The sequence below is a fragment of the Vicia villosa genome, linkage group LG1 (assembly GCF_029867415.1).
Source record: "Vicia villosa cultivar HV-30 ecotype Madison, WI linkage group LG1, Vvil1.0, whole genome shotgun sequence".
Taxonomy (NCBI): Eukaryota; Viridiplantae; Streptophyta; class Magnoliopsida; order Fabales; family Fabaceae; genus Vicia; species Vicia villosa.
Window position 1 is genome coordinate 90,446,439 of NC_081180.1, and position 14,643 is coordinate 90,461,081.

Sequence of the window (14,643 nt, forward strand, 5' to 3'; positions counted from 1 at the left end):
AAGATGATGGATCTTAACTGCAACATTCAATGTCAAAGATCACGAAACATGTGGTTGAGAGAGAGAGAGAGAGAGAGAGAGAGAGAGAGAGAGAGAGAGAGAAATGCAAACTTCAAATACTTCTACAAATGTATTAATAGAAGAAGGAATGATAACAAAATTTTGGCGTTAGAAGTTAAGTGAATACTTTTAAAGGAAGCAAATGAAAAAAAAATAGAGTTTGGTATTCATTTTCAAAGAATCTTTGAGGGTAAATGTGAGACACATATTCATACCAACATCGAGTTTAAGAAAGTAGAAGAAGCAGATAAAGAGTGCGACAATTCAAAAAGTCCATGCTCAGATGGAGTAAACTTCGAGTTTATAAATGAGTTTGGGGAGATCATCAAAGGTGATTTTATGAGAGTTATGTCAAAATTTCATGCAAGCAGTAAGATGGTTAAAGGCTCCAATTGTTCTTTCTTAGATTTCATCCCAAAGAAGAATAAAACATTAAAGATATCAGATTATCAGCAAATATCTCTATAAGGTGTATCTATAAAATAATATCTAACGTATTGGCAAATATGTTGAAATCGGTGATTGATTCCATCATTTCTAAAATACAATACACATTCATTATAGGTAGGAAGATTCTTTACGGGGGTGCTTATGGCAAATGAAATTGTGCACGAGGCTAGGAGAAAGAAGAAAAAGGTCGTCCTTTTTAAAGTAGATTTCGAGAAAAACTATGATTCGGTGAATTGGAATTTTCTAATCTTTGTAATGATGAAAATTGGTTTTCATGAGAAGTGTCTAAGATGGGTTTTAGAATGCTTAAGGTCGTCATCAGTTTCGGTGTTAGTAAATGGTAGTTCCGCTAAGGAGTTTGAGGTTAAGACAAGGAGACCTCATGTCTCCTTTCTTATTCTTAATCGTAGTGGAAGACTTTAGTTTATTGATGAAGAAAGTTGTCGGCATGGGCAAATTTTTCGGGTTCGAGGCTGGTGACCAACGATTCTCACATCTTTGATATGCAAACGACACCATGATGAGAAGTAAGAAAAAATGGTTCAATATCCAAACCATAAATAAAACCATAAAGGTAATTTTATTACTTTTCGAATTAGTAAATTTTCAAAAGAGTTCGATGGTAGGGATTATTATATTCCACAACTGGTTAATTTAGGTAGAAAACGTCCTACATTGTAGAATTGGCTCTTTTTCGCTCAATTGCCCTGGGCTTACAATTATGACAAATCCAAACCGAAAAGAAACTTGGAACTAGGTGATAAATTCAGGAAAATAGAGATTGCATAGGTGGATGAACAAACAATTGTCTATTGGCGGTCGGGCTGTAATCTTAAAATTTATCTTATATGTGATTTCAGTCTACTTTTTCTCTTTCTTCAAGACTTTGGCATGTATTATTTATTTCTAAATTAAAATCTATTTTTAAACAATTTTCATGGAGAGTGAGGAAGTGAGAAAAAATAATTAGGTTAAATAAAAGAAGGTGTGTAAGTCAAATGAAGAAGAGACTTAGGGGATTAGGAACTTAAGGATGTTCAATTTTTTATTATTAATAAAGTGGGAGTGGAAGTAAATAATTAGAGAAGGGGTATTTGGTATGATGCGTAGTTAACAGATATGATCTAAATAATGAGGTTCTAAACCTAGGGTTTAATGGAGTTTCAAATTGGTGGTGGAAGGATATTTGTCATTTGGACTTAGGTGGGTGGATCACAACAAGGGAATATTCATTGAAAGAGGTTTATAAGAGTATGGTGTTGGACAGCCAAGCATGGACCAAACTTTGGAATAAAACGATTCCCTCAAAAGTTTCATGCTTGGTTTGGAAAGTGATTCAAAATAGAATTCCATCAAAAGATAACTTAGTTAGAAAGAGGGTGTTAGCTCAAGGGAAGGTAGGACGCGCCAGAGAGTGTAGGAGAGAGGAGTAGTTTCTCACATTTTTTTCTAGTGCCCTATTTTTACAAGTGTATGGAGTTCAATATGGAACTGGATTTGCATAGTTTCAGCTCTTTTAACACTTGAAACAGTTTGAAAGCTTGCTATGAAATTATCCGTGATTTGGGTCTGTTGTGTGTGGAGTATTTGCAAGCATAGGAACAATAAAATTTTCCTAAATGAGGAGATTTGAACTGAATGAGTGATAGAGGAGGGGAAAATATCAACATGGAAGTGGCTTAGAATAAAGAAAAACACAATAGCTTATGGCATTGTCTCGTGGTGTTTGAATCCTAAGGTGTGCCTCGGCATCTTGAACGATTGAGCATGTTGTTCGACTATAGTTGTCAGGTGGTTTGATTGTTTGATTCAAAGATAGAAGCAGTTGCAACAATAGTCTTCAAGCGTGCTGTCATGGAAATTGACAGTCGTCATGATTCTTCTCCTGCTGTGTGGTTTGGGTGTTGTGGTATTCTCTCAGTTTGGTTTGGTAGGTGCGGTTGGAGAAGGTTGAGAATCTGGCATTAATTCGCACAGGTTTCCTTTCATGTGCTGCACTTTTGGAGAGTAGTAGGCTCTGGTCAACTGCAATTGGCATAGGGGTGTTCAAAACCAAACCAACCCAATAGAAAACCGCAAACCAAACCAAACCGAAACCGCAAAAAACCGCATTTGGTTCGGATTAGTTTGGGTCATCATTCAACAAAACCGCACCGTTCGGTTCGGTTTGTGGTTTGTATTTTGTAAACCGAACCAAACCGAATCAAACCGCATTATGTTACAACCTAACTTTTACTTAACTCACATCAAACCAAAACTTAAACCTATTATACGTTAGCCTTATGATTACGAACAATTTTCTCATCCTTGCACATATATTTTCAGTCCCGATCTTCTCAAATCTCTAATAACATTATCGCACCTTCTTTGCCACATACATCTTCCCTTTTCTTCTATAATCTCTACTCTCTTATATTCTTTCTTTTTCACCTTCTCATTTTTATGTAAACGTTCCGTATTTCAGTTTTGTTTTTATCGTCCATCTTCTTCTCTAATCGCTCAATATTTTTTTCTTTTTCACCTTCACTACCTCTCGTCTCTTCTATTTTTTTGTTTCATTATAATATTTTTTATATTGTTTTATGCTATTATTTTATGTTTAATATTCTACTTTTGTCTAATTTAATTTTTACATATTATATGGAAAATTGTTGTTAAAATATGACGAGTTTTGTTGTTATTTGATAGTGCATGAATGTCTAAATACAAATTTATATTGTCATCTATATGTGTATGGATGGCTCAATAAAATATTTGTAAAAAACCGAACCAACCGAACCGAATCAAACCGCATTAGTTTGGTTTGGTTTGGTTCGGATTTTTTTTAAAAGCCAACCGAACCAAACCAAACCGCACGATTTTTTCTCTTGTGGTTCGGATGATTTTTTTCGTCAAAACCGCCCAAACCACACCGCCAACACCCCTACATAACAGTATCGGTTAGTCAGGCCTTTTACTGTTTGGCCTGTCGTTGTTCATATTGCAGATAAGGACGTTCCTTATATTTGTTGATTTTCTTTGCGGTTATCACTCATCATCCAGATGGTTCTATTTTGACGCTGGTGTTTTGCTATGGTGGTGTATCAAGGCATTCCTTATGCATCTGTTTGCTAATTTAATTATTTTATTTCTTTTGCTTCTTTGAAAAAAAACTATTGCAATCATTGAACATATCAAGAATCTACTTCCATAACCGACACCTTATTACCAATTTGCTGTAGCAGACAATCACGAAGCAGTGACACTGTTAACAAAGAACAAAGTAATTTCACATAACTACTATAAGTGATTGGTAAAAACAAAACACAAGCCTTTTCAACATATAAGCCAAAGATTATAGAGCAAAATTTAGAAGAATTTTATTCAGTCGAAGAAATTAAAGATGCTCTTTTCTAAGTATAAAGAGAGTTTATGTACACTCTTTTGCTTGTATACAGGATGCAGAGTAACTATGTAGGAATATACATGGACGATTCCTTGATTGCCTTCTAACCTCAAATTCTATAGACTTTAAATGTGTCCTAAAGAACTCTAGCATTACACAAGGGATGTGCCCTTAACATACTCTGTGAATGCCAATGCAATCAAACCCAACATAGCAATTCTTCCATTCCAAAGCTCTGCATCTGAGGACATGATACTCTTAGATTTAGACTCAACACTAACACCTTGCAAAAATGGAATCAAGGAAGCAAGTGTCAACAACACACTTGTCCCCAAGAACCATGGAACTCCACCACCAGATATCTGTTCAAACAAACCCTGCCCTCTTGCTATCTCCACCCCCAATGCTGCAACAAAACCAATCATAGCCAATCTTCCATTGATCCTTTCAGGTGCTGGCCCACCAAATGCCATCAAATCAGAAAACTTTGTGCTCATCTGCCATTATATCATCATCATCATTATCATGATTTATTAAATGAGTCTTACTAATTTAGACCATGATTAATGCTTAAAATAACTAATCAAACATAAAAAAAAAAAAAAAAAAAACAAAGTAGTATCTGTGTGTTACTATGGTTACCTTTGGTGGACGAGTGTAGGTAGGCTGTGGTGATGATGTTGGGGTAGATGAAGGTGCAATTGGGTCAACAGGCACCTTTGAATGATCTTTCTGCTCTCCCTGTACAATATAATAAGTACTAATTAGCAACATATCATCCTTAAATCATAAACATATTACATAATACATATGCATAAGCATATAGTATATCCTTAAAATATGTTTGAGTAAACCATAATTACCTCAGCCATAGATCTAACTTTGAGGCTGACATTCCTTCGGAGGCTTGGAACGTAGACAGAAGGGATGTTGCTAAAGTGGTTAACCCTAGATCTGCCAGAAATGTTAGTCATAGAACATGACATGGTTGATTGAAAAGATGAAACAGCCATTGATAATAGTTTCTTAATTAATGTTACAATGCAAAACTCAAGAACCAAAGAGATAGGCCAATGTCTTTTCTAAAACTCACAAATTAAACTCTTACAGAACTTACACTTTAGAAGGTTGGGTTGGTAAGTGTAGCTTTGAAGAAGGTTGGTTATATAGAATAAAAAGGAAAGCATATTGTGAGGAATATATAAGTTCCACGTAGTGTGTAAAAAGATCCTAAAAAGTAATTGATTCACGTGGCTTCATTTGTCCACACATGCTAAAAGCAACAGATGTGGCTCTAGCTAGAACCAGAAAATGCTGAACTCATAATTTTGAGGTTGTTTGGGGTTGTAAACTTGGTACATTCAGGACCTCAAATGTTGTTTTTACTGTTTATTAATATTAGTCTAGAATATTCTATTGCTCTATAGATTACATTAGACAATTGGTGGTTCTGAATGTTCCTTAGTTAACCAAGAACCTAAAACTCTTGATTTGATATTAAGACAATAACTTTGTTCTAGCTAAGATGCATTATTTCAAAATCACATTAGATGATTCTGAATTTACTTAATAGTTAATGTTTATTACAGTTTTTCAATTTAGTAGTCCCTGTGGTGTCAAACAAATATATCATAAAGCACTTGATAAATAGAATCAATTTCTGTAATGCTTACCACTTCTTTGTCATGTGAAGTATCAAAACTGTTCCTGATCAACAACAACAAAGTATACAATATGGCAGAGCTTCTATTATTCATATGTCTTTCATTACTTTTTCTTATTACTCAAGAAAATTGACAAAAAGAAAAACACTACTATCTATTTTTTTCCTTTTCCTAAGGTGAGTTTTTAATTAATCACTCATATAACCTATAGTTTTAATTTACTATTATTGTTTTGAATCTTTTCTTTTTTTTTTCAGTGAATTTTTTTATTTTGAAAAAGTTAGCGGTGATCCATCTCCATACAAATCAAAATCAATATCAATATACTGTATAAATTTGTTTCTATTTTTTTCTTTAATTATTTTAACTAGAGAGCGATGATTTGTTTCTATTATTTTCTTTATTTTTTTTTAAAAAAATTGATAATAATATCAATATACTGTATAAATTGTTGACGGATTGTTATTAATTATTTGATTCTTTTCATTCATTGATAGAGATGAGAAGATTTTTGGTTGATAGAGTAAGTATTGAGAATGTGAATGTTGTGCAATCGGAAGCCGAATTAGAACCACCGTCTAATAATGTGATTAATGAGTTTAACCCAAATGAGATTGTGCATGATCCAGGTCTTAGGAAACAAATTAATGAGTATGCTCCGGATATTCAAGACCAAGTGAAGAGGACATATATGTTGAAGGGTCTGTTGAAAGAGTTTTTTCAGCAATGAAGATTATCAAATCTAAATTGCGCAATATGATCAACGATGTGTGGTTCAGTGACTTGATGGTGTGTTACACCGAACGGAAGATATTCAAGTCACTTGATGATATTGATATTATTCGAACATTCCCAAGAAAAAAGTCTCGAAAAAGACATTTGCCTTGTGATTTTATATAACAAGCCGTTGTAAAGTTATGTTTCATTTCTTTTATTTTAAACTATACTTTTGTTGACAAAATTAAAAGTCTATTTTATTTTGCCCAGACATTATAATTTTTCTGACTACGCCACTGTTTACCGCATCTACTTACCTTAAAGGTAAGATTTTAGGTACAATCAATGAAAAAACACTGGCAAGAAAATATTTTTAATGGATATGAAACAAGTTACAAAGAAAAGGGTTTGAATATCATCATGCTTTCTTTCTCCATTAACTGGCAATTTTTAAGATGACTAAGCATTTAATACACGAGGGTTAATCAATATAAGCATCAGAGGAAGCATAGGGAGTGAAGATGGAATTGGGAAAACGGATTGATTGTAGCTTTAGAAACAGAAAAGATTTTAGCATTTGATTTTAAATATGAACTTGCATCTCAATCTATGAAGATGCAAAGTTGAAACACAAAAACTATACCAAAGCCAAAGAATTGTTGAAAGGTCCACTCTATCTTCTCACTACCCACTTAACAATAACTTTTTCATAATTTAAATAGTATTATCTCAATATTAATTCTCTAATCAAATTTTTTTTTTTTTCAACATGCAGCAATTAGAGAAGCTCTTTCAATTATAAAGAAAGTTCAATTACAATTCCTCTTGTAGCATGGGAATCTGGAATCTGAAGTACTTCAAAGGAGTAACTACATGAGAATATACATAATCAATTCCTAGATTGGCTTCTAACCACAAATCCTATAGACCTTAAATGTGTCCCCAAAAACTCTATCTATTACACAAGGGATGTACCCTTAACATACTCAGTGAATGCCAGAGCTATCAAACCCAACATAGCAATTCTTCCATTCCACAACTCTGCATCTGAGGACATTATACTTTTAGATTTAGACTCAACACTAACACCTTGCAAAAATGGAATCAATGAAGCAAGTGTCAACAACACACTTGTCCCCAAGAACCATGGAACTCCACCACCAGATAACTGTTCAAACAAACCCTGCCCTCTTGCTATCTCCACCCCCATTGCTGCTACAAAACCAATCATAGCCAATCTTCCATTGATCCTTTCAGGTGCTGGCCCACTAAAAGCCATCAAATCTGAAAACTTTGTGCTCATCTGCCATTTCATCATCATTATTATTACTTATTAAACTTAGACCAAAATCAATGCTATATATTGATAATCTAACATAAAAAAACAAATACTAGTAGTTATGTGTTACTAATTTAGTCACCTTTGGTGGACGAGTATAGGCTGGTTGTGGTGTTGGTGTTGGTGCAATTGGGGTAATAGGGTCAACAGGTACCTTTGATTGCTCTTTCTGTTCTCCCTGAACAATGTAATAAACAATTAGCAACTAATCATTCTTAAATCATAAACATATTACATATGCATAAGCAAATAGTATATAACCTTATAAATCCATAATTACCTCAGCCATAGATCTAACTTTGAGGCTGACATTCCTTCTCAAGCTAGGAGTGTAGACAGAAGGGATGCTGCTAATTTGGTTAAGTCTAGACCTGCTAGAAATGTTGGTCATAGAGCTTGACATGATAGATTGACAAGATGAAACAGCCATTGATAATAGTTTCTTAATGTTAAGATGCAAAACTCAAAAACCAAAGTGATAGACCAAAGTCTTTACTGAGCCTCACAATTTAAACCTTGAAATGGTATAGATTGATATGTAAAGCATTGAAGAAGGTTGTTTATATAGAATAGAGAGGAAAGCATATAGTAGGGGATATTTAAGCTCCACGTAGTGTGTAAAAAGGTAAAGTAATTGATTCACGTGGCTTCAGTTGTCCACACATGCTAAAAGCATCAAACGTGGCTCTAGTTAGATCCAGAAAGTGCTACACGCAGAACTTTGAGGCTGTTTGGGGTTGTAAACTTGGTACATTCAGGACCTCAAATAATGTTTTTACTGCATATCTTTTTTCATATAGTCTAGAATATTATATTGCTCTATTAGATTACATATGATATGACAATTGGTGGTTCTGAATGATCCTTAGTTAACCAAGAACCTAAAACTCTTATTTTAATATTAAGACAATAATTTACTTAATCATCTAAAGGTTGGTTGGACATAAACTATCTCTTCAATTTTCGAAAGGAAGTAAAAGATATATTTTGCTTTGGATTTAACTATTCCTGATTTCACTGTTTGTATTATTAATTAGTTAATATTATTTTGTATTTAGACTTCTTCATCTCAAACTGACTTTTTAGTTTCCAAGCAAAATAGCAAAGAGCTACTTAAAAAAACAGCATAATCAGGTCAAAGTTTTATAAATATAGTGACTAACATTAGTAAGTATAATTGTATAGTCATAACGGTGAAAGTCCATTTGGCATCCGGTGTTTTAGGGCTAGAATTCGCAAAGCTTTTAGAGTACTGAAAAGAATATGGGCGCACTCAAACTCCTATAGGCCATATTGAATCCAACATAGCACTGATGTGTTGAGAGACGTTTTAAAGAAGTTAGAGAGATTCCTCAGTCATTGTCACACACTCCTCAGATTCAAGGAGGGACTCACCCCATTTTTCTGACCAATAGGTCAAACCTAGTAAATATAAGAGAACAGGCGAATCGGTTCCTAGTGAGGAACCAATGGTATAAATATGTGATCCCGTAAATGAGAAAAGGATGATCTCTACGTATTAAGGCCCTTATTTGATGCAGACCGGGTCTATATTATCGTACATAGCACAAGTATACTAAGTCAGAATTTTTTCCAGCGGAGTACATTTTGAAATTAGGAACTATGATTTTTTTTTACCTTAGAAATCTTATTTTAATAATAAAAAAGTAATTTTGAAATTTATATTTTAAAATTTTATTTATTTTAATAATTTTTTAATGTATTTAAAAGAAATAATATTAATTTATTGAAAGTGTGTGACGATGGATCTTGGACATATTGGGATGTATAAGTCGATGTATAAATATTTGTTGTTGTGTTGTTTGAGTTTGGTGGTATGTTTGTACCATGTTAGTGTATGTTGGCATTTGTGAAATTTATTGGCCATAATATTGTTGAGATTGAGTTTGTTTGAGGCATGTGTTTGGATATGGGTTGCTGGAAAAAGAAGGTTGGGATAAGAGTTGTGATGGGTAAACTTGTGGAACTTCTTGATGGATGGGCAGAACATCTTTACCATTAATCATAGCCTCATACAACGCATATCCACATCCTCACTCATGAACTTGAGTTTATACGGGTTTTTAATTCTCCAATGGTTGAACTTGAACCAAAATCTATAATTATTATTGTCCTTCAACGTCTTCTGTTTTACATGAATCGATGCCTTCAGCACCAACTGTGATATATTAGAGAAGAAGTAAAGCTGACCTACTTTAGAAAGAAATTCAATTGTCAGAATCAAAGGTAACTACTTGTTGCAGTTCATATAGCGAGTGCAATTTTTATCGTCTCCACATGTATTGGTTGTGTTTCAAAGACAGTTCAATAGTATCTATTACTTTAAGTTTGGTTTATCAGAAGATTGATTGTTTGGTGAATGCTTGAAATGTAAAATATTATAAAACAAAATTATATTTTCGGTGTTTCAATAGTGAGAAAACTTTGTTGGGGTTAGATTTAATTGACTTATTCTTATGTACACTACTACAAATAACATGTTTCATCTCGGACGTGAAATGCATTTAACCTCGGCTACAACAGCAAGGTAACGAATGGTGTCATGAAAAGCTTACACTTTACCCCTCAGTTAATATAAAACTGAGGGCTTAAGTTATATGCACATGGGTTTGAACCCAAGCATCTGCATTTCAATTATTTTCAAAACTAGCACATAATACCTCTCGATTTTTCAATAAAACCAAGGGGTAAGATAGATTTTTTTAAACTCTTTACATTGTTTACACAGAATATTAATAAATTAATTTTTTACAAACTACTTTGTTTACCCAGAATATTATATTGTTTACACAGAAAAAAATTAATTTCTCTGAAGATTTAGATTTTAGATCTTCAAATCATATAATTTTGGAAAAGAGAAAATATTGGGTGCAGGATAATTTCAATTGCTTTTGTTTGTATTTGTTTCTGAAATAAAACAAAAAAAAATGTTAGATAAATAAACGATTTTCTGCTAAAATAAATATATAAGAACACAAACCTTAAACCTAAATAATTTTCTGCTCTTGCAATTCATCGTAGAGATCTTTTCATGGCAAACCTTAAAGTGGTGGGTGTAGATAGTTTCAACAGCTTCATGATACTTCACAATGGAATTCATAATGCTCCTTTTGATATTCATAATGCTTTTATAACGAAAGTTTTTTATGTTTCACACGGATCACTAATGATAGTGTCTTGAGCGTTGATAGTCATAAAATGGACGGTAAAGATTTGTTTAAGGACGGTGATCAATATCCTAAAAAATCACATCAAAATTATTCCCTCGGTTTTGACTAAAACTAAGGTAAAATATGTTTAACCCTCAGTATTAGAAGAAAACTGAGGTAAATCATATCTTTTTTTAAGATTTACATTGTTTACACATAATATTTAACAAATCCAGATTCGTCATTGTAGCTGTAATTCGAGATTTCATTGCATATCTTGAATGCATCTAACTTCTAATCTTTTCAAAGGTTGAATACCTTATTTGTTTAACTTGAAGCTGCAAATTATTTTCTGCACTTGCAATCTATCATGGAGAACTCTTCCAACCTTCTCTAACCAAGCATTGTTCAAAGAATATAACAACAACATCAACACCATTATATGAGATATAGATTGCAAGGGTCGAAAAAGTATTTTGTTCAAGAATAGAAGAACATTGAAGTTTTTTCTGTCTTGCAATCCATCTCAACGAATGATGCATACGAGTTTAGGGCGGCTACATATAAGTAATGATTAAAGTAAAATATTTTTATCGAATGCTTTTATAGTAAAATCTGATTATTTTATCCCTCGATTATTATGGAAACCGAAGGGAAAGAAGATCATTAAGTTTACACTTATAAAGAAATAAAAACATAAACTATAATAGTTGGGATTTGAAGCGTGCCCTGAGTTTTTTTCCCTCGGTTATAGTAAAAACCGAGGGAATATGTTGTTTTATTTTATTTTTTTTAATTATGTTTGATCTTGACGTTATACCTCAATTTATTTTTGGATGAGGTGAAAGTTTTGTTATGAAATGTTTGAGTCAATCATGTTTTAAGTAAATCATGTTTAAGTCAACGACGTAAGATCAACCATATTACCTAATAGACAATCTCTCAACCTATTAACCAATATGTCAGCATTAAGTTTCAACAGTAAATGAGGATAATAATGACAGGTCCATCAATATCAACATCAAATGTGGATATTAAACTTAAATTTAGGTCTAGACTTTAGCATCCAGTAGATGACACATTTGGATCTATTAATGACCAGTACCTTTCAAATATGAGGTCAAACCATGAAAATGTATTTTATGTAGCTAATACAAAACAAGTAGTAAGAATGAAGAATCCATCAATATTAAAACTTAAGAAGAACTGCATGAAACTACATGGTCAAAGTTAAAACATAAGGAAAAGGACAACTACATCTAACCCCAAAAAAGTAGAAAATTAGCTACACATACTCATCATAGCTTTACAATCTAACTCTAAAAGAAATAAGTTGAAAAGCATACGCTGACAATTCCTTAGAAGCGCTTCCACCCTCTTTATTCCTCTCGTATTTTCTCCTGTTGTGATTTATAATGAAAACATAATTAGATTGAGGAACCTCCTCGAATCCACCGACTTTTGATATCCCCTATTTATATGGTTGGAAAGGATAGGATCTCTAAATGCACCTCCTAGGCTCTCTTAGCGCACCTACTTTCTTTTAGGTTAAGTAATACCAGCTACCCTTTGATTAGCCTTGTCGCCCATGCTCGTTAAGCGCACTGCCCACACTCGCTTAGCAACCAAACCCTGGTTCACCTTGAAGTAAGTTAATCTTGAAGTCTTTGAACTTCCTTTTCATTGATAAATCAAGGGTTTTCTATTTGATTTCTTGTAAAAAAAATTTAATAAGTGTCTATTATGGATCTATGTGCTTATAGGTATAAAGACTGCAACAACCAGATGATTTGGTTTTGATGATAACAACGCCTTTAAGACAAGTCTTCATCAGTCTTATTTTCCAAGGCTATGCTTGTTAATGTGATGGGGATTGAATATTAATCAAATGACGGTGCTTCATATGTTTTCTCAAATGACGGTACTTGACATATTGTTAGTCAAGTGATTGTGCTAGATATGTTTGTTCAAGTGGTGGTGTTTAGTATAATGTTAATCAAGTTATGGTGCTTAATATGTAGTTCAAGTGATGGTGCTTATCATATTTTTAATCTAGTGATGGTGCTCGATATGTTGTTTAAGTGATGGCACTTGACAAATTGTTACTCACGTGATGGTGCTTGACAAGTTGGTGTTCAAGTTATGATGCTTGAAAAGTTATTGACCAAGTGATGGTGCTTGGTGCTTAAAGCTCAAGGTATATTAATCAAGATATGTTGATCAAGGTGAAGCCTGGAGATTATTTGATGCAGTGACTAAGTGGTTTCAGTTACATTTTTGGTAATCAAGATTGTAATACTTGGAGATCAAGCTATATGTAATGACAACACCTGATATCCTACAATAAAATCAAGATTTTTGAAAATATAATAAAATCAGGTTTTTTGAAAATAAGGTAAAATCGAGTTTTTCCAAAAATACTGTAAAATCGAGTTTTTGAAAATACTACAAAATCGAGTTTTTTAAAAAATACAGTCAAATCGAGTTTCCCAAAAGTACAATAAAATCAGGTTTTTTCTTAAAATACGGTAAAATCGATTTTTAAATATAGTAAAATCGTGTTTTTTCAAATTACAGTAAAATTGGATTATTAAAAAAACAAAAAAAAAAGTCTTTTTTTATATCAAATATAACAGTTTGTTTAGTTTGAAAAAATTTGTCTTCTAATGGTTTGGTATGGTTCAAAATTATGAATCGTTATACCAAACCAAAACCTTTGGTTCAGTTCGGTTCTAGAAAAATTGAAATGGTTCAATTCAGTTATGGTGACCTTATATAATGGTTCCGTATAGTTTGGTTCAGTTTTCTTACAGAACTGTACCATTATCAGCCCTACAAATGTAAGTTATTTTCTGTCATCCGATATTAGCTGTTGTAGTTTGATATTTCTATATCAAAGAGATGGGATAATCATGACCATATATCCTCTAATTCTGAAGTCAATCCATTGTCAATTGCTTGAAAACAAAACTCAAATTGTATTAGTAAAAGCTATATATTTAAGCTTTTGAGTTCTCAAAAATCAAAAACCTAGAACAATCTACATAACTCAAACTCTTACACTGGATAACAAAACTATTGAAATAACAAGCTAAAGACACTTTATAACCAAGCTTTTAACATTGGTTAAGCTTTCAATTTTAACAACTTACAAACTCTCTATAGTCTTAAACCAAGAGACGTCGCCTTTTTTATTTACAACAGAATCTCGCTTAACAAATAATTGATCAACCACAAGTGTAGATAAAATAAACTGAAACTCAAAAGGTTTTAGAGATTTTTTAGAGATTTTTTTAGATATTTTTTTTTAAATAAGAGACATCAAATATTTAAGGATAATTTACCTTAACGTAATATTTTAAACCATAATTATTTGGTTTATTCAGGAGGATGCAGGTTAAAAGAAAACTATAATCATCTAGTCTTATTTATTATCCTCCGTTGTCTTCTGTTTTGTAGGAACCACCACCTTTGGTACCAATTATGGTGTATCATAGAAAAAGTAAATTTGATCGGCTACAAAAAAACAACTTCAATCGCTCGAACCACATGTAAGTAATGAAATGGATTCTCCTATTGGTGATCCTCAAATTTCTCATACTTGTGACATTGATTCGAATGATTTACTCATGGCTTTAAGAAAAGATAAAACATCTTGTCGCTCCAAGTAAATGTATCATTTTTCTCAATATTTCTCCTCTAAACATCTTTCCATGCAGTATCAAAGTTTTATTGTAGCTGCCTCAGTTTGTTATTAGTAAAATTGATAGTATGTGTAGAATGTTTGCATGGACAGGAAATATTGAAGCAAGTAGAAAGATCCATGTGGCTTGGAGAACTGTGTGCAGACCTAAGGCA

At 32.8% G+C, this 14,643-nt stretch overlaps 1 protein-coding gene across 6 annotated transcripts in view; it reads right to left on the reverse strand.

Moving 5' to 3' along the window:
* Nucleotides 1–3,703: 3,703 nt before the first annotated feature.
* Nucleotides 3,704–14,643, reverse strand: part of LOC131643501 (early light-induced protein, chloroplastic-like) — a 48,405-nt gene continuing 37,465 nt past the window's right edge. Inside the window, exons 1-3 of one of the 6 annotated variants that reach the window (XM_058913736.1) lie at nucleotides 7,896–8,172; nucleotides 7,698–7,793; nucleotides 3,723–4,392 (exon numbers count right to left, since the gene is read on the reverse strand). In XM_058913736.1, coding sequence (XP_058769719.1) covers nucleotides 4,048–4,392; nucleotides 7,698–7,793; nucleotides 7,896–8,045 — 591 coding nt within the window. In that variant the 5' untranslated portion in view covers nucleotides 8,046–8,172 and the 3' untranslated portion in view covers nucleotides 3,723–4,047. Of the gene's footprint in view, nucleotides 4,393–4,537; nucleotides 4,637–4,758; nucleotides 5,048–7,054; nucleotides 7,580–7,697; nucleotides 7,794–7,895; nucleotides 8,173–14,643 lie in introns of those variants that run through there. The other 5 variants (XM_058913733.1, XM_058913734.1, XM_058913737.1 and 2 more) reach the window with 5 other exon arrangements.